The sequence below is a fragment of the Pinus tabuliformis genome, chromosome 9 (assembly GCF_031772625.1).
Source record: "Pinus tabuliformis cultivar Carrire ecotype Pingquan chromosome 9, CPIR1, whole genome shotgun sequence".
NCBI lineage: Eukaryota > Viridiplantae > Streptophyta > Pinopsida > Pinales > Pinaceae > Pinus > Pinus tabuliformis.
This window is the reverse complement of record NC_142307.1, coordinates 1,329,746,209-1,329,773,109: the sequence shown is the minus strand read 5'-3', so window position 1 is coordinate 1,329,773,109 and position 26,901 is coordinate 1,329,746,209. Positions and strand designations below refer to the sequence as shown.

At 36.5% G+C, this 26,901-nt stretch overlaps 1 protein-coding gene and 1 pseudogene across 1 annotated transcript in view; one reads left to right on the top strand and one right to left on the bottom strand.

The window, feature by feature from the left end:
• Positions 1-1,051: 1,051 nt before the first annotated feature.
• LOC149153425 (exostosin family protein) overlaps positions 1,052-26,901 on the bottom strand; it is a 178,445-nt gene continuing 152,595 nt past the window's right edge. The window contains exons 12-14 of the mRNA XM_089438819.1: positions 1,881-1,979; positions 1,511-1,696; positions 1,052-1,395 (exon numbers count right to left, since the gene is read on the bottom strand). Coding sequence (XP_089294945.1) covers positions 1,279-1,395; positions 1,511-1,696; positions 1,881-1,979 — 402 coding nt within the window. The 3' untranslated portion in view covers positions 1,052-1,278. The remainder of the gene's footprint in view (positions 1,396-1,510; positions 1,697-1,880; positions 1,980-26,901) is intronic.
• Positions 13,410-26,901, top strand: part of LOC149153426 (retinoblastoma-related protein-like) — a 46,844-nt pseudogene continuing 33,352 nt past the window's right edge.

The following is a 26,901-nucleotide window of genomic DNA, read 5'->3' as shown; positions in this document are numbered from 1 at the left end:
CACTAGAGAGCTTATGAAAGTTTGTTTTTATTTTAACACTTGATTTTCTTTGTTATTGTAATGAAAACAAAGATGTACTTTTGATCTTCTATATTAGGGTGGATCACTCCATGATAATAACTTGACTTTTTTTATTCTCTGATTTTGTATCCCATCATAGTGTCTCTTTAAATTTGAATGTGACAGTATTTTCAATAATTATTGTTTCTCAATTTTTGATGTGACATTTTCAATATTATTGTTATTTTACAGAATGACCTCTTTCCTTATTCCTCGATTTAGAATCCTCGATTAGCAAAGACTTTGGATATCTTCATTCCACTCCCCCTTAAGTTGCAACTAATTTTCACTGGAGTTTGAAACAAGCCTAAAAAGCCTATCGTCTTCCACGTTTTTTATGTCATTCTTGTACATTAGATAACTAGTCATAATCATGCTCTCAATGGAGAAAACAATCACTTTTATGAAAAAGATAAGATATGGTCTATTGTTTTTAATATTAAGATAATAAATTATAATACATTTTTGAATTTATTCTTTCTCATGTTCCATTTAAAATAAGATATCGAATCCCTATAAAACCTGTCATAATAAATGAGATTATAAAAAGTGATTTGTGAGTATAAATATTATGAATTGGTCACTGAACTTGTTGAAAATTATAACATGTAAGTTGTTATTATTATTATTATTATTATTATTATTCATCTTCATCTTCATCTTCATCTTCATCATGCTTCCGGATTGTCTACCATGAGTGGGCTCTTGTTTCCATGTTTTATAGAAAAAACATAAAGCTAGCTTGAAATATGCCTATCTCGATAAAAATGATATTTATTTTTATTCTGCACAAACATTTTGTCAGCTATGGAATTATGTTTTTAATGTTTAATAACCACATCCGCATTCAATTCACACGTGAAATTTGTAGAAATCAATGAACTATCGATCACTTGAAACTTTATACATACTAGTACTTTCCTAAGTCATGTACACCAACATTCCACTGAAGAATTTGGTCCAAGTGGGAATTTAGTAATACTCACATCCATTTGTTTGTTCTCCGTAATGAGCCAAGGGATGATAGAATCACGTTCACGTTACAGGGTCATCATTCTCTTAACTAAAAGTAAAGTATGTAGTGTCTCTAACTGGCAAATGCCCATTCCTTTTGTACATCAACATTGACCAAGCACAAGCAATGCTTCTCTACAAGGACAGGTACACATACCAAAAGAAATCTGAATCTCTAACCTCTAGGCATCAAAACTTTTGTAGTCAGCTTATACTGCCAATGTTCTTGTTTTTTTGACACAATGTAGGGAGACCAAACTCTTTTTTAGGTACACTAAGCTTTGACCTCCATGGATCATTATGCAGCTTGTAGTGCAGAACCTGCACACAAGAACACATATTTTATATATTCACTTAAATGTCCTGTATAATCTTCTCAACACAAGATGAATCTAGTCACATTGCTACTAGTTGAAGTGTAAATAAGCACACAAACCTGTATAAATGTGGATATCACATCATCTCCTGCAAAGAATGAATATTGCGAAGCCCAATCATCTACGTAACCATGGGATTTATTTTGCCTTATAGCTTCCAACATAAAAGAATCTTGATAAATAAATCTTTGCCTGAGCTTCTGCACATTGACCAATTTGAATTCCAATTCTGTTTCATTGATTGCCTGCGAAAATGCAGAATCAAATCAAGAATGACTACAAATATAGTGACCAGGTTGAATGGCAGTAGATTATTTATTTTGACCTCAACATTAACCATAAATTATTGTAATGATCCAACAATTAGTTGAAGTATTTCAGTACTGAATGTCAATTGCAGAACAAGATTTGGGGTAAAGCAATGCATACTCTCAAAATTTGAACTAAATGAGGAATATCATCCTCCGCAATGCGAACAGCAAAACTGTCATAATTCAGCACATTCTCATATGCAAGTTGTATACCATCCTGCAGAAGCCAAGCAAACTTGAGCACATTCTCATGGCAGAGTACACATCATTCTGCAAAAGAACAAACAATATTGTGGTTTCTCTCTCTCTCTCTCTCTCTCTCTCTCTCTCTCTCTCTGCATCATTGGTGAATTCAGGCTCAGTCTATCAAATATTGCCAATCTCACATGCCAACAAAACATAGTAATTATAAAGCAGACATATGGTCTGATATTTTTCTGTCAGCAGATATATATAAATGACTTTATTCTTGAGGATGTACTCAATTTAAATTCACTGAAAGAGTGATGGAAGAAGGAAGATTGACAGTAATATCTTGCACAATTGTTGTATCCAAAGATGCATGCTTTGTAAAAGAAAAGTACAAGACGAGGAAGCCTTGCAAGTTATAGTTATCATTTGAATATAAGCATTATCCATATTTGTTATGTATGAAATACTTAAGATTGTGTAATGTTGCCCCTAATTTTGTCAAGAGATTCGTTGATCATGCATAGTCCCTTCATTGAATCCACCTAGGGTTTGGACATGACACTTGCTTCATTCAAACTTTTGGGCATATTCACATTTCCCAAGGCAGTTCGTGTATATGGAGGTGCTGGTCAAATCCTCTGAGACACAATTGGACTATTTTCGATTGCTTGGGTCCCCCATTGACATGCCATATTGAGGATTCTAGAGCGCTAACCTAATTTGTCATCTTTTGAGCTATCCTACACTTGATTTGAGGGCTGACCCCACTCATTTGGACATCACTCTAATTGTTGGGGGTTTTGTGACCCATTTTTTGACTTGAAGGATTACTTCCATGCTTCATGGAGGTGTCTTCACTTGAGATATGGACATCATGTCTTGAAGACATATTTTGAGGGTTTATGAGCATTATTTGAGGATTCACCCCTTTTAGAGGGCTTTATTGTTGAAAGAAGTTTTCATTGATGTCAAAACCAAGCAAATAAGAAGCCTCCTTGATCTTACCTGAAGCATTGATGAGAAGCACTTGGAAAACTTTCTAATCAATCTCGGGAAGATCCAAAGAATGAGCACGAGTGATCAAGTACTCACAACTGTTGGCTCTTCCCACGTCCGAGGTTGTGGGCCAGATGCAAACTGAGGCCTACTCTTATGGCGCACACTACACAATAGGTTCCTCATCTTCAAGAGCTTTCCGACATCATTCCCTAATCCTGTGAGTTATGACAGGGGGAAATGCAGCTCGGTGTTCTCGATCAACTGTGACCACTTCCCGGAAGGGTCATGTCCATAAGTCCAAGCTACTCTCTAAAAACCAAGAAATTTCCTTTCGATAAAGACTTGGTAAGAATGTCAACTATCTGATCATTAGTGGAGATGTAATGGAGCCTCACTACTCTCTACACCATATCCAGGATATGGTGATACTTGATCCCAATATGCCTGGACTTGTCATGAAACACAGGATGTTCTGCAAGACGAAGCCCACTCTTATTGTCACAATATATAACTGTTGTGTTTGGAACTTGCTCAAATAGTTCCCCAAGAAAGCTTTCTCAACCAAACAACCCCACAACTAGCCATGCTAGCAGCAATGTACTCGGCTTCAGTTGTACTTAGTGCAACAGACTTCTGTTTTTTTGCTCATCCAAGAGATCATGGAAAATCCCAAGCTAAAGCAGCACCCATAAGTGCTCTTTCTATTAGCAGAATTACCAGCCCAATCAACATCAGTGTATCCATGAAGTCTTACATTTTTAGCAATGTAATCTAATCCTAGATTGATAGTTCCATGCAAGTATCTGAGTACATGTTTTGCAAGGATCCAGTGAGCATGAAAGGGATCAATCATATGTTAACTTAAAGTGTTTACAGCAAAGCATATGTCAGGGCTAGTGTTTACCAAAAACATCAAAGCACCAACAAGTTATCTATACTTTGTGGGATTTGCCAAATTAGGTCCTGCAGCTTTGCCAAATAATTTCTTAAAGTTCAATTCCATAGGAGCATGCATGGACTTACATTCTACTATAGCAAATCTTTCAAGAAGCTTAACAACATATTTTCCTTGAGAAAGATAAATTTCACTAAGTCTTTCCCAGACCTCTAGACACAGAAAGTAATGAATCTAACTAAGGTCTTTCATTTCAAATTCAGTAGCTAACACCCTCTTACACTAGCGGATAAGAGGTTTGTTGGAAATACTGAGAGGGGGGTATTTCTTTTCAACTGTTATTTTTACAAGTTAGATTCTTCACAATTTAATCAGAGAAATGTATAATAATGATTTTATTAAGTATAGAAAAGGTTGAATACAATAAATGATGATGGTTTGCCAAGCACCAACTTGGACTTGATGAGGCTCTGACCTCTAGGGCTTCGACCCTATCTTATCCAAGGCTCCAACCTTGTGTTTAGGAGCAGCAACCCCTAGGACACCAATCCTTTTTGCTTCTTTTAATAGAGAAGGAGAATAGTACTTACTTGAATGTCCTTGACATAATTCTTCACTGTTCAATTAATTTCCAAAGACTTCACTGTTCAATCACTTTCCAAAGACTTCACTGTTCAATCACTCCGCTTCACTGTGTTGTCTTCAATTCTGGGCTTCACTTCATCAACTGACTGTTCAAGAGAAAGTTCTTCACTGTCCAAAAGAGGATTCTACAAAACATTGTGTCACTGTTCAAACAATACTACAATCTAGTCCTTTCCAGTTTAAGGAGAGACAGTCTTGTCACTACTTAATATGAAGTCTGAGTGTAACATTCAAGCCGCAGTCCTAGAGCTGAGGTCTAGATTCATAGTCCACTGTCCAAGATCCGAGTTCTGTTGATGAGATATAATCATCAGAGAGAGCTACCCAATCCAAGAGTATAGACCCAAGATACAATCCGAAGGTATGTAGTCACAGTCCAAAATGAGCCACTGTTCTGAGGTATAAAGCCACAGACCCGAGGTACAGGCCCTGCCACCAATCCGAGAGTTCCACTGATATGATCCTGTAATGTGAGACAGTCCACCAATCCCAGTGTTCTACTGTAATGATCCTGTAATGAGACATAGTCCACCAATCCGAGTGTTAGTTCATCAATCTGGGAGTTATCAATTTCTGTTCAGGAGATCTGAATCTCTATCTTAGAAACCAAGCCTGTCAAGGTGTAAGATCCCTGTCCGAGTTAGAAAGACAAATTCTGTTCAACTTCCGTACTCCTTTTTTTCTTTATTTTCATGTTCTCCTTCCTTAGAATTCATGAGAAGTGAACTATTTCTCACTTTGTATTATGTGTTCGACTTGATGGATGAAGAATGAATATGTATGCCTAATATATAGTGTTCATGTCTCTACAAATAGGCCGACATGAGTAGGCCAGTATAGGTCGGCTCATTGTCCAGAATAATATTCTTAACTTAAAAAATTTATATCTCCCAAACTATTTGGAGTTTCGGGCCAAGTAAGAGCTCATTGGAAAGGAAAAATTATGCTCTAAAATATGGTATAGGTATCAAATTGAGAGGTTGCCTCTAAGGTAGTGAAAAAACATTTTTTAATGTGACTGGTCATTAATTAGTGCAGAATTGGAGGTAGGACAGAATGGCTTCATGGAGAGTAAGGTCATTTGGAAATGTAAGGCTTCATGGTGACATTTACTAGGAGAGCTCAACAATATATATTTCATCAATGACAATTATTGACCAACAATCTCCCCCTTTGTCATTGATGGAAATATTTCTCCATTCTCTCCCCCTTTGACATCAATGGCAAATGGGGTGCCCAAGTACTCCCCCTATCAAACTGTTTCCTTTGTCATGTTGCTCCCCCTGACATGTTGCTCCTACTCTTGTGAAGATGATTATTTAATGTGATGCAAGAGCAATAACCCCCATCTTTTGGCGAAGGTGTTCAAATGCTTCTCGTGGAAGAGGTTTTGTAAAGATATCTGCAATTTGCTCTTTTGTATTGATGTATTCCAACTTGATGTTTTGTTCAGCAACCTGTTCATGGAGGAAGTGATATTTGATTGGAATATGTTTGGTCTTTGAGTGCATTACTAGATTCTTTGAGAGACTGATGGCACTAGTGTTGTCACAATAGATGGTGATTGGTTGTTTAGTTTCTATGTTGACATCCTTCAAAGCTTCCTTCATCCATAGTATCTGTGTCCAACAATCTGCAGTGGCTATATATTTGGCTTCAATCGTGGAAAGAGATATAGATGATTGCTTTTTGTTGAGACAAGATACTAGACAATCTCCTATGAAGAATGCATTTCCGCTGGTACTTTTTCAATCGTCCATGCTTCCAGCCCAATCAACATTGGTTTAAGTTGTCACTGTAAGAGTTGTGCTTTTGGGATACCAAAGACCAAAGTCAGTAGTTCCTTTCAAGTATTTGAGAATTCTTTTCACAACCAACAAATGGGATTGCTTAGGAGTTGATTGAAATCTTCCCACCATTCCTACTGCTTGCATAATGTTGGGTCTTGTAGCAGTTAACTATAGGAGAGCTCCAATTATTGACTTGTAAAGAGTTGCATCTACCGAGGGGGATTCATCATCTTTGCTCAATTTGCAGCCTGTGGTCATCGGTGTGCTCATAGGTGCACATTCTTCCATCCCATATCTTTTGAGCATGTCTTTAAGATATTTTGCTTGAGAATCGAGATATGAACATGCCTGTTGTGGTTTGGGATACTTGTAGTCCAAGGAAGTAAGATAACTCACCAATCATCGGCATTTCGAATTCTTTTGACATATTTTAAGCAAACTCATGGCTCATCTCATCCATCTTCATGTAGAGATTACTTCCTACCACCCCATTTTTGAAGCCTTGTTGTTGTAGATGGTGATCCAATCTTGCGTACCAAGCTTCAGGAGCTTGTTTCAATCCATATAATGCCTTTTTCAACTTACATACAAAGTCTTTTCCTTCTACTAGATCAAACCCTTCTGGTTGCTCCATGTAGACTTCTTCATTGAGTTCCCCATTTAGAAATGTTGATTTTACATCCATTTGATAGAATTTGAATCCTTTTGAGCAAGCAAATGCCAAAAACATCCTTGTAGCTTCCATACGAGCTATTAATGCAAAGGTTTCTTCAAAGTCGATTCCCTCAATTTGTCAATAACCTTTACAAACAAGCCTTGCCTTATTTATGATGATTTTTCCATCTTCATTCATTTTGTTTTTGAACACCCACTTGGTTCCAATTATATTTTTATCTTTTGGACGAGGTACTAGCTCCCATGTCTCATTCTTCTCGATTTGAGACATTTCTTCTTCCATGGCTTCCACACAATGAGGATCCTTGCTTGAGTAAAATTTTCTGGTTCTATCATAGATGAGAGAGCAACATCATCTTTCCTTGGTGTACTTGTCATCCTTCTTCGGGTTTGTATTCCCTCATCTACATTACCAATAATCTGCTCTTTTGGATGATGTTTCTGGAGGAATTTCACTTTTGAAGGAGTTTGAGATGGTTCTTTTTGTTTTTCTTGATCTTTTTCCTCTTTTGCCGACTCTTCTTCTTCGAATTCTACAAGGATAGGATCTTCTTCATGGACTTCAATTTCTTTTTCTAGAAGGGCTTCATCGATTTTTACATCAATGCTTTCTACTACTTTTCGTAGTCGATTATTTTAGCATTTGTAAGCTTTGCTTCTTTTAGAATATCCAAGAAGTATTCCTTCATCGACCCGAGAATCAAATTTTCCTGGTGAGTCATCATTGATCTTCACAAAGCGTTTGCTTCCAAATATTCTAAAGTACTTTATCGAAGGTCTCCCTTTCCATAGTTCGTATGGTGTCTTGTCATTATTTGGTCTTAGTTGAGTTCGATTCAAGGTATAAATTGTTGTCACGGTTGCTTCTTTCCAAAACTTGGGCTGCAAATCTGTTGTTAGTAGAATTGTTCTTGCCATCTCTTCTACAGTTTGTTTTCTTCTTTCTACTACTACATTTTGTTTGGGAGTTCTAGCAACAGAGAGCTCTCTTTTGATTCCATGCACTTTACAAAATTCATCAAATTCTTTTGAAGTAAATTCTCCTCTCTATCTGTTCTAAAGCATTTAATCTTTGATTTTTTCTCATTTTCTACTAGAGCTTTAAAATTTTTGAAACATTCAAAAACTTCGGATTTAAATTTTATAAAGTATACCCACATCATTCTAATATAGTCATCAAAAAATAAAGCAAAATATCTTTCACCTTGTAGAGCTGGAGTTCTGGTTGGTCCACATAAATCTGCATGTATGATCTCCAAAGGTTTTGATGTAGAGAACTCCTTAGTCTTAAAACTGATTCTTGTTTGTTTTCCATGTTGACATGGTCCACAGACAACTTGATCCGGCTTGATGATTTTTGGAATGTCCCTTACTGCATTTTTTTTTGCTCATATTGATCAAGTTATCAAAGCTTATATGTCCCAATTGTTTGTGCCATAGCCAACTTTCATCTGCTTGACTTACATAACATTTATTTTCTTGAATTTTGTTCAAAATGTATACATTATCTGGCTTTCTTATTCCTTTAGCTATAAGTTCACTTGAGGAGGAGCTCCTTATCTCACAGTCTTTCGTACTAAAGACAACCTTGTGTTCTTGATCACAAAGTTGGCTCACACTCAAAAGATTGAGTTTGAGTCCTTCCACCAACAATGCATTTTTGGCTTTTCCTCCATTGATGAGAGCAACGGTTCCTTTTCTAGCTATCTTGGCAGATCCACTTCCAAAAGACACATTTCCATCTTTCTTGATTAAGGAGGTAAATTTCTTTCGGTCACCTGACATGTGTCTTGAACATCCACTGTCTATGAACCATTGATTTTCATCACTATGAGCACATTTATCAATAGCGGGTTCATCCTTTTGTAGATCTTCTCTTTTGAATGGACAATTTTGTTCATCATGACCATAATCATTACATAATGAGCAACTTGGATCATACTTAGCCAAAGGATCAAAAGAGTTGTAAGCCTTGATTTGTCCTTGTTCTTCGAGCCCAAGTGGCTTGATTTGTTGATTCTTATTTCTTTAAGCATTGTCCTTACAAGCCTCGCAATGCTTGGCTTGATGACCAAAGTTTTTACAATAAAAACAATAACCAAGAAAGATTGTTTGGTACCTGTTAGAATAGCCTTGACTTGAGGTAGTATTCTTCCTTGGAGTTGTCCTTCCTTCATTCCTTAGATTGATAAAGATGAACTTTTGTTCTTGGTGAGATGATTTCTCTTCATTTGGATGACTAGAAAGAATGTCCGCATAGCTTCTTTGGATTTCCTTATTCACATTCTCATTTGTACTTGATGATTCTCCTTTGAAGCCAATCCCAGATTTGTCATATTGAGGTCTTTGAGCATTAAGGATGTTATCAAGTGTTTGAGAGCTTTGCCAACTCTTTTTAACTTGATCCAATTCTTTTCTTAGCGAAACAATTTCAGTTTCACGTTTTTCGCAAATCTCTTCTTTCTCTTTTAGTTTATTGTTCAAGAAATCTTCCCTCCTTTTTGCTTCCTCCTTTTCTACTTTGAGAGAAATAATCTTCTTTTGTAATTTTTCATTTTCTTCAATGGCACTCATTAGTAACTCATCCACATTTCCTTCACCTTCTTGTTTGGAGTCATCATCATTTCTTTTGTGAAAAGTGATATTTTTAGTTGATTTCTTCTTGGTGATCACGAATTCATCTTCATCAGAATCGTCTTGTTTGGAGAAGAAGTTTTTCTTGTTAAAACTTTTTTTTTGAACATCCCCTTTTTATATTCCTCATTATCACTATCATATTTATGAGGACATTTTGCAGCATAGTGACCTATCCTTCCACATTTAAAACAAATGTGAGGATACTTACCTTTTGGCTTGGATCCTTTTCTTAGCTTTCGTACAAATTGTGCAAGTCCAGATTCAGTGTCAGAGTCATCACTGTTGGTATTCCAATTTTTTCCTTTCTCTTTTGATTTTGAAGCTTTGAATGTTGCTTCCTTGAAATTTGGGATCTCTTTTCTCATTTCATAAGCAATGAGAATTCCATGAAGTTCATCCATTTTTAAAGTATCCAAAGCCTTCATTTCTTCTATGGCACTTACCTTGGAGTCAAATCTATCTGGGAGAGATCTCAAGACCTTTTGAACAATTATGCTTTCTTCAATATTTTCTTCTAAGTCTTTAAGTGAGTTGACGACTTCAGCTACTCGGAGAAAGAATGATGCAATATCTTCTTCGTCATCCATTTTAAGACTCTCAAATTGCCTTCTATGAGTTTGGAGCTTTGCCTTCTTAACTTTGGAGTCCCCGTCATATAAAGCAATGAGCTTATCTCACATTTGTTTTGCAGAATCATAGCCCATGACTTTTGTGAATTCAAAGTCAGTGATTCCACTAGTTATGGAATTTAATGCTTTGGCATTTGCAATGTAATCTTTCCTTCCATCTTGATCAGTTGGAAGAGTGGGAGGAGCTTTGTATTCATCCAAAACAGATTGCCATACTTCAGGTCCAAGAGACATTAAATAGTAGGACATCCTTTCCTTCCAAAAACCAAAGTTTGTACCATCAAACACGGGAATCTTTCCTGTCATTTCCTAATTCTTCATTGTGGCCTATGAATCCTTCTTCCAGCTATTAGGCTGATAATGAAGAAGTTGGCTCTGATAACAATTGTTGGAAATACTGAGGGGGGGTTGGATCTGATACCAATTGTTGGAAATACTAAGAGGGGGGTGAATCAATATCTCTTTTCAATTGTTATTTTTACCAGTTAGATTCTTCACAATTTAATCAAAAATGTATAATAATGATTTTATTAAGTATAGAAAAGGTTGAATACAATAAATTATGATTGTTTGCCAAGTACCAACTTGGACTTGATGAGGCTCTGACCTCTAGGGCTTCAACCCTATCTTATCCAAGGCTCCAACCTTGTGTTTAGGAGCACCAACCCCTAGGACACCAATCCTTTTTGCTTCTTTTAATAGAGAAGGAGAGTAGTACTTATTTGAATGTCCTTGACATAATTCTTCACTATTCAATTAATTTCCAAAGACTTCACTGTTCAATCACTTTCCAAAGACTTCACTGTTCAATCACTCCGCTTCACTATGTTGTCTTCAATTCTGGGCTTCACTTCATCGATTGACTGTTCAAGAGAAAGTTCTTCATTGTCCAAAAGAGGATTCTAAAAGACACTATGTCACTGTTCAAACAATACTACAATCTGGTCCTTTCTAGTTCAAGGAGAGACAGTCTTGTCACTACTTAATATGAAGTTTGAGTGTAACATTCAAGCCGCAGTCCTAGAGCTGAAGTCTAGATTCATAGTCCACTGTCCAAGATCCGAGTTCTGTTGATGAGATATAATCATCAAAGAGAGCTACCCAATCCGAGAGTATAGACCCAAGATACAATCTGAAGGTATGTAGTCACAGTCCAAAATGAGTCGCTGTTCCGAGGTATAAAGCCACAAACCCAAGGTACAGGCCATGCCACCAATCTAAGAGTTCCACTATAATGATCCTGTAATGTGAGATAGTCCACCAATCCAAGTGTTCTACTGTAATGAGACATAGTCCACCAATCTGAGTGTTAGTTCATCAATCTGGGAGTTATCAATTTCTGTTCAGGAGATCTGAATCTCTGTCTTAGAAACCAAGCCTGTTAAGGTGTAAGATCCCTGTCTGAGTTAGAAAGACAACTTCTATCGTACTCCTTTTTTTCTTTATTTTTATGTTCTTCCTTAGAGTTCACGAGATGTGAACTATTTCTCATTGTTGTGTATTATGTGTTCGAATTAATGGATGAGAATGAATACGTATGCCTAATATATAGTGTTCATGTCTCTACAAATAGGCCGACATGAGTCGGCCAATATAGGTCGGCTCATTGTCCAGAATAATATTATTAACTTAAAAACTTTATATCTCCCAAACTATTTGGAGTTTCAGGCCAAGTAAGAGCTCATTGGAAAGGAAAATTTATGCTTTAAAAGATGGTATAGGTATCAAATTAAGAGGTTGCCTCTAAGGTAGTGAAAAAAAAAAAATTAATGTGACTGGTCATTAATTAGTGCAGAATTGGAGGTAGGACAGAATGGCTTCATGGCAAGTAAGGTCATTTGGAAATGTAAGGCTTCATGGTGACATTTCCTAGGAGAGCTCAACAATATATATTTCATCAATGATAATTATTGACCACTCCTCCTGTCAAGAATAAATCATCAACATACAATACCAAAATCAAAAATATACCTTAGACATTCTTGAAGTAGAGGTTTGGGTCTGTACTGCTTTTGGTGAAACCAAGCTTCATCAAGTAGCTATCAATGCGAGCATACCAAGCTCTTAGAGGTTGCTTTAGCCCATATAAGGCTTTCTCCAGTCTACATACATGAGTTTCCCTGTCATGCTCTTCAAAGCCTTGTGGCTGTTCCACAAATACCTCTTCCTTGAGGAAGCCATGAAAAAAAACAATTTCATGTCCATTTGGTGAAGAGTCCATCCTTGGCTAGCACCTAATGCAACAATAGATTGAATATTAGTATATCAAGCTACAGGTGCAAAAATCTCATCATAATTTATTCCCTCTTTTTGAAAGAAACCTCTAGCTACAAATCTAGCCTTATATTTTTCAATACTACCATCTGCACCATGTTTAATCTTACATAACCATTTGGAAGTGACCATAGATTTACCTTAAGGTCTAGGAACCACTTCTTAGACATCATTCTGGATGATGGACTTGTATTCTTCAGTGATGGCATCTTTTTAGACTTGTTCTTTTGCAGCTTCTTCAAAGGTGCATGGTTCTGCCGGAATGATATTGCTCATGGCAGCGACATACCCTTGAAATTGACTTGGCTTCTTACTTTCTCTGACCGTTCCTTAATGGTTTTGTTCTTCCTCTAACCGCTTCCATAATGGTTTTGTTCTTCCTCTCAGCCACACCATTTTGTTTTGGATTGTACAGCACAATGGTTTCTTTATTTATTCTGACGTCTTTGCAAAGATCATTAAAATCATTGGAGTTGAACTCTCTCCCATTATCAGATTTCAAAGCTTTGATTATCTTTCCAATTTGATTTTCAATCAGAGCCTTGAAATCTCTGAACATGTCAAATGCTTCCCCTTTCTTTTTCAAAAACAATATCCATGACTTGCGAAGAAAATCATCAACAAAAATCATGAAATACAAGTAGCCACCAAGATAAGTAACAGGCATAGGTCCACATAAATCAAAATGTATGAGTTGAATTACTTGACTAGTTTTAGTTCTGCTTAAAGGGAATGGTCCATTTACATGCTTTCCACTTGCACATCCTGGGAAAACTCCTTCATGATCCATTCTGATCTCAGGCAATCCAGAAATCATCTTCCTTACATGAGGTAAGGCTTTGTAATGTAGGTGAGCGAATCTTATGTGCCATAGCTCACACTAAAGATCGGTATCATGGACCAGTGCATGAATGGGTTTACCACTGACTTTGTACAGCCCTTCACATCTTGATCCAAGAGTGAAGTTTTCTCTCATACTTGAGTTCAAAGGCCAGGTTAGAACTTTTCCATTAATAAAAGCAACTTTTATTTCTTTATCTTCTAGAGAAGATATGGATACATGATTCTTTTTCAAACCAGGTACATACAAAACTTCTTGCAGAAAAATAGATTTGCCATAATCTAATTGAAATGAAACTGAACCATAACCTTTAACTTGGTGAGTAGAATTATCTCCAAGGATAACATTTAAATTAGTCTCCCTCTCAACTAGATTAGAGAGTGCTTCTTTGTAACCAATAAAATGTTTGGAAGCACCACTATCAACTAACCATCAAATGAATCTGCAGAAACACTGGAAAGAGAAAAAACAAGAAAATATTCTGATTGAGTTTCTGTTGCATTATTTCTATACCTTGGATTTATTGTTTTCTTAAGATGGCCTTTTCTTTGATTTTCAAAAGTGTCTTTTCTATAATCAAATTTGTTTTTGAATTTAGGTGCTCTTCTTCTTTCTCTACAGTCACGAGCAAAGCAAAACAAAGACTTTTAAACTTGTACGACACAATGGTTTCTTTCTTTATTCTGGTGTCTTTGCAAAGATCATTAAAAGGACAACAATTTTTTGAATGAGAGGGGCATGTTGGGTCCCTATAATACTAGTGTAGCCCCTTATTGCTATTTTTAGTGTAGCCCCCTTATTGTTATTGTTGTGCCTATGTAATCCCCATATTGTTATTATTGTGCCCCATAGAAGCCCACGATTGTTATTATTGCATCCTTACATTATTATTGTTATGTAGGCTTTGATTATATTGTGACCCCTTAAACTCCTATATATAGAAAGGAGGTTTTGTCATTTGAATCATCCAGGAATTTTTCATTTATGTAATGTAAAGAAAGTTCCCCCCTCGAAGAGAATAATTTTTAAGTCGTTGATCTATCTATTTGTGAGTTGGTTGTATAACAAGATCATCCTGGACTCCTCTTGAATACACTTTCCCAGGAGCTCATCAAATGTGGGAATAGTGTTGATATTGTTGATGATGGTGATAAAAGTCTCCCAAATAGGAGAAAGGTCTCCAAACGCAGTCAACACCATTTATTTGTTGGGTACAACTTCACCAACTATTGACAGTTGATTCCTGATTTTGGTCATTCTCAAGAAGTATGCTTGAACCGTCTCTCCTTTGTTCATCTTGAAGTCCTTCAGTTGATTCTTCAAGGCAATAATCTAATTCAAATTACTAATTGCAAACATGTCAATTAATTTGTCATACATTTTTTAGTTTTTTTCAAACTAGAAACATAAGTAATGAGATGATCACTAAGAGAATCAAAGATAGTTTTTCTAGCTTTGATTTCACCCTTGTTATGTTTGGATTTGACAACACTCGAATTCTCTAGTGGATCGACTATTGTGCCTTCAACATACTCTAGAACTTTGTGTTCTTTAAGAGTGATATCTAACCTTGCTTTCCATGGACCAAAATTTGAAGCATCATTTAGTTTCTCCTCTACCTTGAAGTAGGACGAAGTCATCTTGATCAAAAAAAATTGGCAACGAGTGAGGTCTCTTTAGGTGATCTTTTGTCTCCTTGGACTTGTCTTCACCAAGGCTCTGATACCATATTAAAATCTGAAATTCTATGCAGAAACTTAAAAAATCTTTGTAGAAACTTGAAAGTTCTATGCATAAAACTTAATGTAATTTGTAGAAAGTTGAATGTACTTTGTAAAAAACTAAATGTTCTATGTTGTTACAATTACTTAAAATGCAGAGTTCTTCTTCAAAACTTTTCAGATCAGTCTTTGTAGATAGAACATAAATTTAAAGATCATATGAAGACAACCAAGCACAAATATGAGACATTGAGATTTAGGTCCAATGACTAGGGAAAAACCCCTCAAGGGGGAAAACCCAAACAATTATTCTTCTATTAGATTTCTTTAATTGTTCAGCAAAGTACAGAGAGAGAGAAAAAAAAAATGAATAAAGTCACTAATGTCTGATCAACTTGTAGTTGAAGTGCTCTTGTTCTTTGCTTGAAGATCTCCTCCTACACTTGCTCCAGCTCGTCCCTTGCTCTTGCTCTTCACTTGCTCTCACACTTCTCTTGCACATACTCAACACTTGCTCTCCTTCTTCACAATGAACATGCTACTCTTAACTCTCACTTGCTCTTTTGCTTAAACAGATGAGAAATGAGAGGAGTTACAAAATGAATTCATGCCTTGAGCCAACAATAGGAGAATCAAATTCCATGAGGGAGGAGTTACTTGAGGAGAAGTATAACTCATCCCAAGAATAAAGAGAGAGGTAAACTTGTTTTGAAGAGTTACAATTCAAATTAGGGAGAGAGAGTTACACTTAGACATGAGAGAATATTTGGTGAGTTACAAATCGAATTGAGTGAGGGAGTTACAAGTGCATTTAATGAGGAGTTACACTTATGCCATACATCAAATTAGCGGGGGAGAGTTATATTCTCTTAAATGTGGAGTTACTATTTTATTCCAAGAGGGGCTTGATTTGCCAAGTAAGAGATTATCAATTTAATTGACTTATTCCATGAGACTATTGAGAATTCGTTTTTATTAATCCATTAAAGGTGAATGACTTTAGACTATTTTATAAATAATAATATCATAATAATAATAATACTAGTAAGGATAAAATATTAATTCTTGACTTGTATAACCGTGATTGATTTGATTTTAAAGTGGATTCCATATGTCGAGATCATCTTTCATCATTTAGACGTGACTTTCTATTTTTGGAAAGTCATTTCCAAATTGAGATGTGACTTACTATTTTTGGAAATTCATATTAGAATTGTTAGAAATGAAATTTTATTATAGGTGGTTCAAACATAACTGAAAGATATGATTTCTTCTAGGAGAATTTCATCCTTGAGCTGCTAATTTTAACACTCCACCATAGCCCTGATGGGGTGAAGGATCATATGACCCCTCATCTGTCAGGAAAGAAGATTTCCAGGAAAATGTGGGAAGCTCTAAGTAAGTTATATTAGAGTGACTGTTGATATAAAATGGGGTTGAAGGAGAAGTTGAAAAATACAGTTGCCACATATATCACCAAGATCAGACAAGTTTGAGATGAGCTAGTTGTAATTGGGGAGGCCATGCCAGATCTAGAGATGGTGAAGACAACCCTCCAAGCATTGGGAAACCTTTGTCAATGGGATCATAGCACGTGAGCACATACATGAATAGGAGAGGTTATGGGATGAATAAACAAGAGGAGATTTGAGAGGAGTCGCTTCATGGGAGCCGCTCTAAGGGTGATGATGAGAACATTTCCCCTGCCAATTCAACAAGTAAGGGCAAGGGTAAGGCCAAGAAGAACCCAAGACGACAGAGTACCTCATGAGCTAGAGAAAAGAAGGACATGAGCAAAGTGACATACTTTGCATGTCACAAGTTTGGCAACTATGCAGGCCAATGTTCGAACAAGAAGAAGGGCAAATGGAATTCATAGGTCGTTGCATCAGCAGACTCACAATTGAGCAAGTTTACTAACATGTTTGAGAAAGAATTCTCATTGGTGACATGTCTTTCTAGAACCATTAGCAAAGGTGCATGGTTCATGGACAATGAACATCTCGTCATATGACAGGATTGTAAGAGTTATTTGCCATCCTGAGAGAGGATGACCTAGATCTTACTATGGAACATGGAAATAATGCCAAGTGTGCAGTCGAGGGAGTTGGAACTATATAGTTTCAACTAGAGTCAAATGAACTCGAGGAGGTTATAAATGTTTTATATGTTCTAGGGCTACATATAAACCTTCTTGTAGTCTCAACCATGGACAAAGGATATGAAGTTCCTTTCCCAAAAGGAAAAGTGATTGTTAGGCTGAGATCTACCAGTTCGAGTACCGGACGAGTCATTGTGACGAGAGATGGTAATCTGTATATGTTGAGGGGTCAATGAGTGAGGGCCTTGGTTCATGACAATGACTACTCCTGCGAACTTTGTAACAAGAGGATGGCACATTTGAATCATAGGGCTTTGCCTATATTATGAGAGATTGTCACTGGTCTTCCTAAGTTTAGCGTGAAGCAACAAGGTGTTTGCAAAGGGTGTGCTTTGGACAAGTATGCCAACACTGCTTTCCCAAGTCATAATTCTAAGTCCAAAAGGTTGTTGGATCTAGTACATTGAAATGTGTGCGGTCCTATGTGAATGGGGTCCTTGAGTGGGTGCCATTATTATGTTACTTTTATTGATGATTGTTCCAAGAGGACCTAGAAGCAATGTTGCGAACATCGGCATCGGGATAAAATCAACAAGGGTTCGAAAAACCAAAAAATCGTAAAAAATCGGTAAAATATCGGTAAAAATTAGCAAACATCAGCAAAATTAAGATACTATCATAATATCTGTAAAAATGGAAAACATCGGCTAGGCCAAAAATCATGATTTCGAGATAAAATCGGGATGTTATCGAGATGTTTGCGACACTGCTTGAAAGTACTTCATGAAGACCAAAGATGAGGTTTTCAACAAGTTTCAGGAGTTTAAAGCTCTCGTGGAAAACCAGACTAGGAAGAAGGTCAAGATCCTTAGATCAGAGAATGGGGGTGAGTATACCTCTAATGAGTTCAAATATTTTTGCAAGGAAGCAAGCATCAAGAAAGAGTTGACAGTTCCTTACAACCCCCTGCAAAACAAGGTTGTTGAGAGGAAAAACAGGGCCATTGTTGGGGCTGCTAAAGCCCTAATCCATGATTAGGATATGCTTTTGATCCTGTGGGTAGAGGCATGCATAACAACAATCTACATTCAGAACTAGAGTCCTCACAAGGTCTTGGGGACCAAGACTCTTGAGGAGGTGTTGACATGAGTGAAATCAGAAGTGGGACACTTTCATATCTACTATTGTCAATATTTCTTGTGCCTTAGAGTCGTGATGCCAAGTTTAGAAGGATGAAATTATATGTCAACCATAGATGATTTCCTTCGTGGCATATGACGTTCCTATCTTGATGACAGATGCCTATAGATGATATTCCTACCTTGGTGATAGATGCATGCCTTGGTAGTAGACGATGTTCTTGTCTAGGTGACAAATGCCTATAGATGATATTCTATTTTGGTGACAAAGGCTTGCAGATGATATTCCTATCTTGGTGGAAAATGATGTTCCTTTCTTGGTGACAGATCCCTGCCTTGGTGGCATAGGATATTCCTATCTTGGTGATAGATCCATGCCTTGGTGGTAGACGATGTTCCTGTCTAGGTGACGGATGCCTGCAGATGATATTCCTATCTTGGTGACAAAGGCTTGCAGATGATATCCCTATCTTGGTGGCAAATGATGTTCCTTTCTTGGTGATATACCTATCTTGGTGACAGATGTCTTCCTAGATGGAAGATGATATTCTTATCTTGGTGATAAATACCTGCCTTGGTGGTAGATGATGTTCCTATCTTGGTAAAAGTTGTCCCCCATACCTTTGTTGTGGAGTTGTTGAAGTGGAGTCAAGAAGGAGCAAAGTTATTGAAGCAGAATCAAGAAAGAGCTAGGAATTGCAGCAATTCCAGTAAGTAGGATCCATTATTCAAGTAAAGGTATGTACCTGTTGAAATATGTAACTAGGTTCGGTCTTCATAATGACAAATGTAATCATGATTTTATGTATTTAATGTAAAGAGAAAAAAAAAAAAAAAAAAAAATTGTCATTCTTGAGGCATGAGTTCCATGCTCAAGGGAAATTTATTTTACAGGTCAAGCACCCATTGAGTGCTTCTAGGGGTTGTCTTTGAATCAACAAGTCATAAGAGTCATGTATGGAAGACCCTTTTGGGCATGTTACATATTCTATAGAAAAAATTATTTGAGTCAAATTAGAGTCAAAGACCCTCCAAGACCTTGTCATGGTGCCTCAAGCAAGTCGGCAAACATGAAAGATCAGTTTGGCCTTAAGGAAGCAATTCATACACCTGGAAAGCCTATATATAAGAAGGAACTCGGCCTCATTTGGATAGAGGACAAGCAAGTTCGATCTCCTCAAGAAAGAAGTTGAAAAAGACGAAACTCAAGGATAAGAAGAAGAAAAGCAAGATTGAAGTTTTGGATCTCTCTCTCTCCTGTGTTAGGGTTTCTAAAGTTGATAGGCAAGTTGAGTTGCTGGAAAGTTGTTGGGCAAGTCGAAGTGTTGGAAAGTTGTTGGGCAAGCCGAAGTACTGGAAAGTTGTTGGGCAAGTCGAAGTGCCAGAGAGTTACTGGGCAAGTCGAAGTGTTGGAAAATTGTTGGGCAAGTCGAAGTGCTAGAAAGTTTCCACGCAAGTCAAAGTGTTGGAAAGTTGTTGGGCAAGTCGAAATTGTCGAAAAGTTGTTGGGGTCAAAGTTGCAAAATAAATTGCTAGGTCGAAATTGCTGGAAAGAAAGCTCGTCAAAGAGAAAGGTTGACTTGGTCTTGGAGGGGTCTTTGCCAAGGGTCTTAGGTCTTGGAATTTGTCATTTGAAGATTCTATAAGAAGAGAAGAATTCTTGTGGGTTTTCCTCTCAAGAGGAGACTTTTTGGCCCTAGCTAGTAGCCTACATTTTGTTTCCTCGTGTCTCTTTGATCTTCATTGTTTGGTAGTTGTTTGATGATAGAAAACACAATAATAATCAAGTTAAAGAAGAAGCTAATCAAGTTAAGTAAAAAGACATCACAAGCAGTTATCAAAGTAAGAGAAATCTTTTAATCTAGCTGCCCTAGATTTCTCAACATGGTATCAGAGCTAAGGTGACCACGACAAGAAGAAAAGGCAGCTTGAAGATCATTATTGAAGAAGGATACATAAGGGTCGAGCACAAGGAAATCATCAAGAAGGACTAACCCACTCATCATCTTGAAGGAAGGAACTAAGGAGTATCTAAGAAGACCTCAAAACCCTATCTCATCCAAAGAAGGGTTCTTCACTTGAAGCATTCTTGGGAAGCTCACACATTTTACAATCATCATCATAAGGAAAAGAAGACCTCAAGGACCCTTCCTCCACTCAAAAAAGGACTACATACTCAAAAAAGGATTCTTGAAAGAAGACATCTTCATCAAGAAGACATTTTCTATTATCAACATCTTCAAGAAGGCATCAAGTTGAAGATATCATCATCTAAGGAGCATCTTCACTTGAAAAGTAAGTATCTTTATACCTATGTCTGAAACTACAGGACTTCATTATGCAAGGAAAGCAATAAATTGGTTCGGTCATCGAATTTCCTTGCAAGTAAAATGAGGATAGATTTGATCCTCATGGAGAATGAATTTACTGGTCATGTTAAGGGTTCAATCTCCAAACCATCACAAGACGAAGCTCAAGTATTGTCAAAGTATATGAAAGGGGATATAAGGGCTCAAAGAATCCTTATAGAATCAATCAAGGATCCCCTCATCCCTTATGTTGCATAGTTGGAGAAATCAAAAGAAATCTATGATAAGCTTGTAGAATTGTTCTCCGTAAGTACTGTTGGAGAAGTTATATCTTTGAGAACCGAGTTATACAAGATGAAGGTATCAAAGGAAGAAAGGATAACTGTAGTGCCCCACTCTAGTCGACTGACAGTGATATGACATTAACATTTATTTAGCCCTAAGGCCCACACTTTATTCTTTGAGGACCTCAGGTTGAGGATTCGGACACATGACTCTATTATTAGTGGTAGTGATATTAGTGGTTGTTATATTTATGTATGTTCTCCATTGATATTATGATGAAGATAGCATTAATGGTTATGTATGTTATCTATTGGTATTATGATGATTGTAGCATTAATGGTTATGCATGTTCTCTATTGGTATTATGATGATTGGAGCATTAATGGTTATGCATGTTCTCTATTGATATTATGATGATTGTACCATAAATGGTTATGTTTGGTCTCTATTGAATTTATGATGATGATAGTAGTAAAAGATATGTATACTCTTCATTAATATCATGATGATGATAACTTTCATGGATAGGTATGTTTTCTATTGATGTTACGATGTTGATAGTTTTAATGGATATGTATGTTTCCATTGATGTTATGATGATGATAGCCATGATGAATGTGTCCCCTATGTTACCTACTTGCATTAATTCTGGTTCACAATGAACAATGATGCGAACGACTAGGTGATGTTAATGACGCTATTATGACAATGACTAACACTGAGAAACCTTGTTACTGATGATTCTGGAGTATGGCAGGAAACCACCAGAGGCACTCACATATGACGAGTTGACGACACCTGGTTTGATGAAAATGTATATTATTTTATCTTTGAAATTCTAAGTCAATTTTGAAACCTACTATATAAGTTTATCTATATTTTGATGATATGTTAGTGGTTGCAGGCACAGATTAGTTGCTTGGCCGAATGACTCACATATGGGTGATGGGGTTGTACAATTGGATGGAACTGCATGGGAGGGGTGGGGCAGTGTCCCTGATCTCACCCACTAGCACTCCTGTTGTGACTTGGGCTGGAAAGGTTGAAACACCTTCGCCTTGAAGATCACGATGTCATGAGGGCAGGTCCCAAAGTTGGGTCACCCATAAGGATTTTACCAGGGGGCGTGCATCAAGGCAGATTCCTTGATCCCCGACACCATTAGTCTCACTATAGCAAGCAACATAAGAGATGATAATGGTCTCTGTCATTGCACCTATACTTTCCCCTCGTAGCCACTGAATGCTTGAAGGGCAAGTGGCATGGCACCCTTGGAACTTCAAGGGAATTTCTTGAAGGGCACGACCAACTTGGCACCCTTGGCATCACAAATAAACTGTTAGGCGTGACACCCTTGGAACTTCAAGGGAAGTTCTTGAAGGGCACAACCAAACTTGGCACCCTTGGAATCATTAAAAATAAATAAATTAATAAATATAATCAAGATATGAAAACCAAGTAAATTCACATCAAGGGTAAATGATGTTAGAAACCGAGGTAATTAAATCAAGAATAAAACTTGGGTTAAGAGGATCATAGGAAGAAATAAAATATTTTACCTTAAAAACTCTACCCTCCCCATGTTGGAAAATATTAGGTAGATAATGTAGTTTAATTAGGTAAAAAGGGGAAAGAGGGACATAAATGTAAGGATAAATATTAATCCTAAAATAGTTAAACCTAATTAAGAGAAGAGGATGGTGAATTAAAATAAGATTAATAAATTAAATTTTAGAGAAATTTAGAGAACCTCCATGTGGCAACAACCAACATAAGAATATCCATCTAAGAGATAACTTGAGTTAAATTAGGGAGTAGATAGGGGATCAAATCTTGACTTATCAATTGACTTTAGTAATGAACACAAATTAAGGAGTAAAAAGGGGGATCAAGAAACAAATAGGAGAAGAAATAGGAATCTTGTTGAGGTGAGGAAAAATATTATTTTTAAATTAAAATTTAAGTAAATAATTTTGAAGATCCTTGATGAGAGAGTGACACATGAGTGGGTGAATAATCAAACTATTGGATTATCAAAAATAATTAATTATGCATGAAAGGCCAAGTGTCACCTATGAGGACTCCTATAAAAGAAGGGGCGGGCCATGGGAGAAAGGACTTTTTATTTACCCTACTGTTGGATGGATGAGATTATGTCATAGTGACTATCAGCTACAATGAGTTTGGTGAAGTAGAGGACTTTAGAGAGGGGACTCTTGAGCCAAAGAGTGCTCTCCTCTACCAGTTAAAACATTCCTCCGTTGTACAACCCCATTGCAGCTCGGGGGTCTGCGGGGAAGAAAAGTCCCCAAGGAGTAGGCTGGGAGATCAACCAATGGGTCATTGCATTCAGATTAAGCACGTCGACATTCACACTCGGGGGGGAAATTAGCGGCAAGTCAAGTTGAATCTCATCTCCTGGTGAATGGTACCTATGTTGTTATAATATTCTTTTGTATGACTTCATTATGGTTTAAGTTACTAACATGTAAATTAGATGTTATGTTCAATGAAGTGAAATTCAGGAAAGTTTTATAAAATGCTTAATAAATTTTTGAGTTCCCAATGCTATTTTCTTATGGTTGTATTTTTAATATTTAGTATTTAAAAAAAAATATAGGGTTGGTCCCTACAATAACCTCATACCTTATGAAGGTGTCACAAATAATAGACTAACTACAAGAGTTGGGGGAATAATGTTTGATAAAGAGATGACCACCATTGTGCTCAATGCGCTACCTAATGAATGGGGCAACTTTGTGTCAAGCATCTATGGAAAGAAGGAAACCACCGTATTCATTGAACTTTGGTCATTATGTAAGATTGAGGAAAAAAGGTTGAAGGCAAAAAGTGATGTGGGATCAAATGAGCAAGTTCAAGCATTTGTTGTCATGGCTAGAAGAAAAGGAAAATTTGGAAAGTTTGGTCCTTAGAAAAAAAAGAAGACCGATATGTCAAAGATCCAATGCTATGGATGTCAGGAATATGGGCATTTCAAGAGAGATTGTCTTAAACTCAAGAAGGACAATAAGAAAAGAAAAGAAAGGAATGAATCCCATATCACCGAAGAAGTAGAAGAACCTGATGAGAAGAAATCCAAGAAGGAAGGGATAGATCTTCACTATTAAGGTCTCTTAGGTACATAGCAAGGAGAAGTAGGAGGTGAAAAGACCTCTACCATGGTTGTCAAGATGAGAAGCATTGTAAGTATGACAGGATGCATCTTAGTAGAAGATGGCATCATATTAGAAGCATATGATTGAAGCAAAGAAAGAGCTCATGACATCATTATAGAAGCTTGAAAGGATAGTTGAAGTAAAAGTCTACATGGTTGTAGCAATCATGATGATAGTAGCTCATATCGAAGTAGTAATGTATATATGGTTGGAAGAAAGTCATCTAGCATAGAAAGAAATCATCATACATCATCAATAGGAAGGAGCATTCACAGGAAGAGGATAATCAAGATCCTCCATTGGAATCTTCGTTAGAAGGTTCATCTCTACTTAAAAGAAGCAAGTGTCTCGTTGATGGTCTACATTCCACCTTGCATGGGATCCTTTGTTTAGAAGGATGATTGTATGATGACAAAGGAGTGCAGCATGGTTGAAGTACTTTAAAGCAAGAAAAGGAAGTTGTTGATGGAATTTTAGATGACCAAAAGGAGAAAAGAGGCATGCATGTATTTGATAGATTAAGTCATGTCATCATATAGTTGTGATAACATGGTTGAATGATCTATCTCATGGGCATGATCGAATAAGAAAGATCTCTTCCTTTAGAAAGATGCATGAAGGCATATACCTTGAACTAGTTCACATATTGATAAGATGAAGTCAACATAATGTGTCCTCATATGGAATATGAGGTGGTTGACAAGATGAAGGAACTATGTATAGAAGTTCCCGGGGAACAATATGTGAAGAAAGAAAGGGAGAGTTTGTGGAAGATGCAACTTTTGTCACATGAGATAAGTGATCAACATCCGATGACTAGAAGAATTGGCTAAGACATCTCCATAGAGAATATGTAAAGACCTTGATAAAGTCTGTAAAGGAAGAAGACCCTTGACATTTAGAGTCTTGGAGATGTGTTTATGAATGTGCAGGATGTTGATGTTGCTAGCAAGCCAATGTCATGATGAAAGGCCATCATAAAAGATAATTTTGATTTGATGTTCATTTTGATTTTGAATACCATCTGGTTGGGTTGTAACAGGGCTATCGAAAAGAGAGTTGTAGATGCCATCCACAACTAAGTACTCATGGGAATGAATGGAAGATCTTGAAAAGAATGTGACTTAGAAGAGGTAGCTATGTGAAGAAAAACCAGATGTGCACTTGAAGATCACTTTCCGATGCAAAGAAGGTTGACATGACTATTGGTCCAACATTGCGGTTCATTGGAAGGAAAGTGATGGATGGACAATGCCCTACAAAGAATAACTAGAAGATGAAAGCCCCATTATGAAAAAGTTGAAGTTCATGACATCGAAAGGAGGATCCTTACTAATCGCTGATAGTACCATGACCTCCACCAAAGAGATGCTATTGGAAACAAGTACCTAGTTGAGAGGGAGCTTGGGTATATTCCTTTTATAGGAATGAGTTTGTCCTCCCTAGTTAAGAGGGAGTGACAGATATGGTTCTCTATTTCATGTGTCACGCACTAAACCAAGACGAACAGTCATAAGTCTTAGTGAAGGCCATGAGGAGAGATAGACACATCATTCATGTCTTCATGTTGTGAAGAAAGAAAGGAGGATTGGGTAAGCATCTGAGATTGGTTCCGATACTCAGGATGTGGTAGGGCATCCAATTGGCAAGAGTAGTCGAAGAGGAAATTCCTTGAGGATGTGTTATTCCAAGATAGGAATTGTCCTAAAAGGACATACCCTGTGAACACCCAGGTGGGGTATGTGCCTTGAGAGTCAATGATGATGATGTCTATTAGTCTAAGTTACCAGGATTCGGATCCGGATTCGGATCCGGATACAGATCCGCCAGTTTTTTGAAAAACCAGGATCCGGAAACGTCAAGGAAACGGCAAGTACATGCAAATATAAAATATTTTAAAATTGAAAAAAAAAAACAAAAAAAAACCATACGCTAAGCTTAAATATATAATTTTTACATACAGTGAATAATTATTATATAAATAATTTCAAACTTAATATATCATTTATAAATATTAATTAAACATTAATTAAATTAAAAAAAAAAATTATATGTGAATTTTTAAATATATAACTCCAATATAATACTTTAAAAATAATTATTAATTTAATCATAATAGAATTAATACATTATTTATATATATTTAAACATTAATTATTAGTTATAATATTTATATTAAGCAAATTATTAAACTTAATTTTAAAACTTGAAAAAAAAACTTCAAAATTGATTAAAATAAAAATTATTTTTAAACTTTATAATATCTAAATAACTTCTTACTTTTTAAACTTTAAAAATATCTAAATAAAAATTTAGATTTTAAACTTTAGAAATATGTAAATAAAAATTTAGATTTTAAATTTCAAAATAAGCTTTAAAATATCTGAATAAATGTGAGTGGATTATAAACTTCACGTAACCTCGTGCCGAAAAAAAAAGAACTTCACGTAACCTGCATTAAACTTTAAGGTTTATAATGTTTTGTATTAAACCTTATAATATGGTCAAATAACATAAAATAATAAATTGGCAGACTCCCTAGTTTATTTTCGCGAACGTGGATTCATTAATCCGTTTCTGATCATTCCTTAATTGGCTTGCGCGGATGATTAAATTTTCTGTTTTGGAATTTTGTTTTGACATTTGCTGCAGATTTGTGCATTGACCTTGACGGTTTTTTACCGGAGAGACGCTTGTGTCTGAATGATTAAATTTTCTGTTTTCGAATTTTGTTTTGACATTTGCTGCAAATTTGTGCGTTGATGTTGACAGTTTTTTACCCGAGAAGAGCTGGACGGAACGGATCTTTGCGGATCCGGATCTGAATCCGT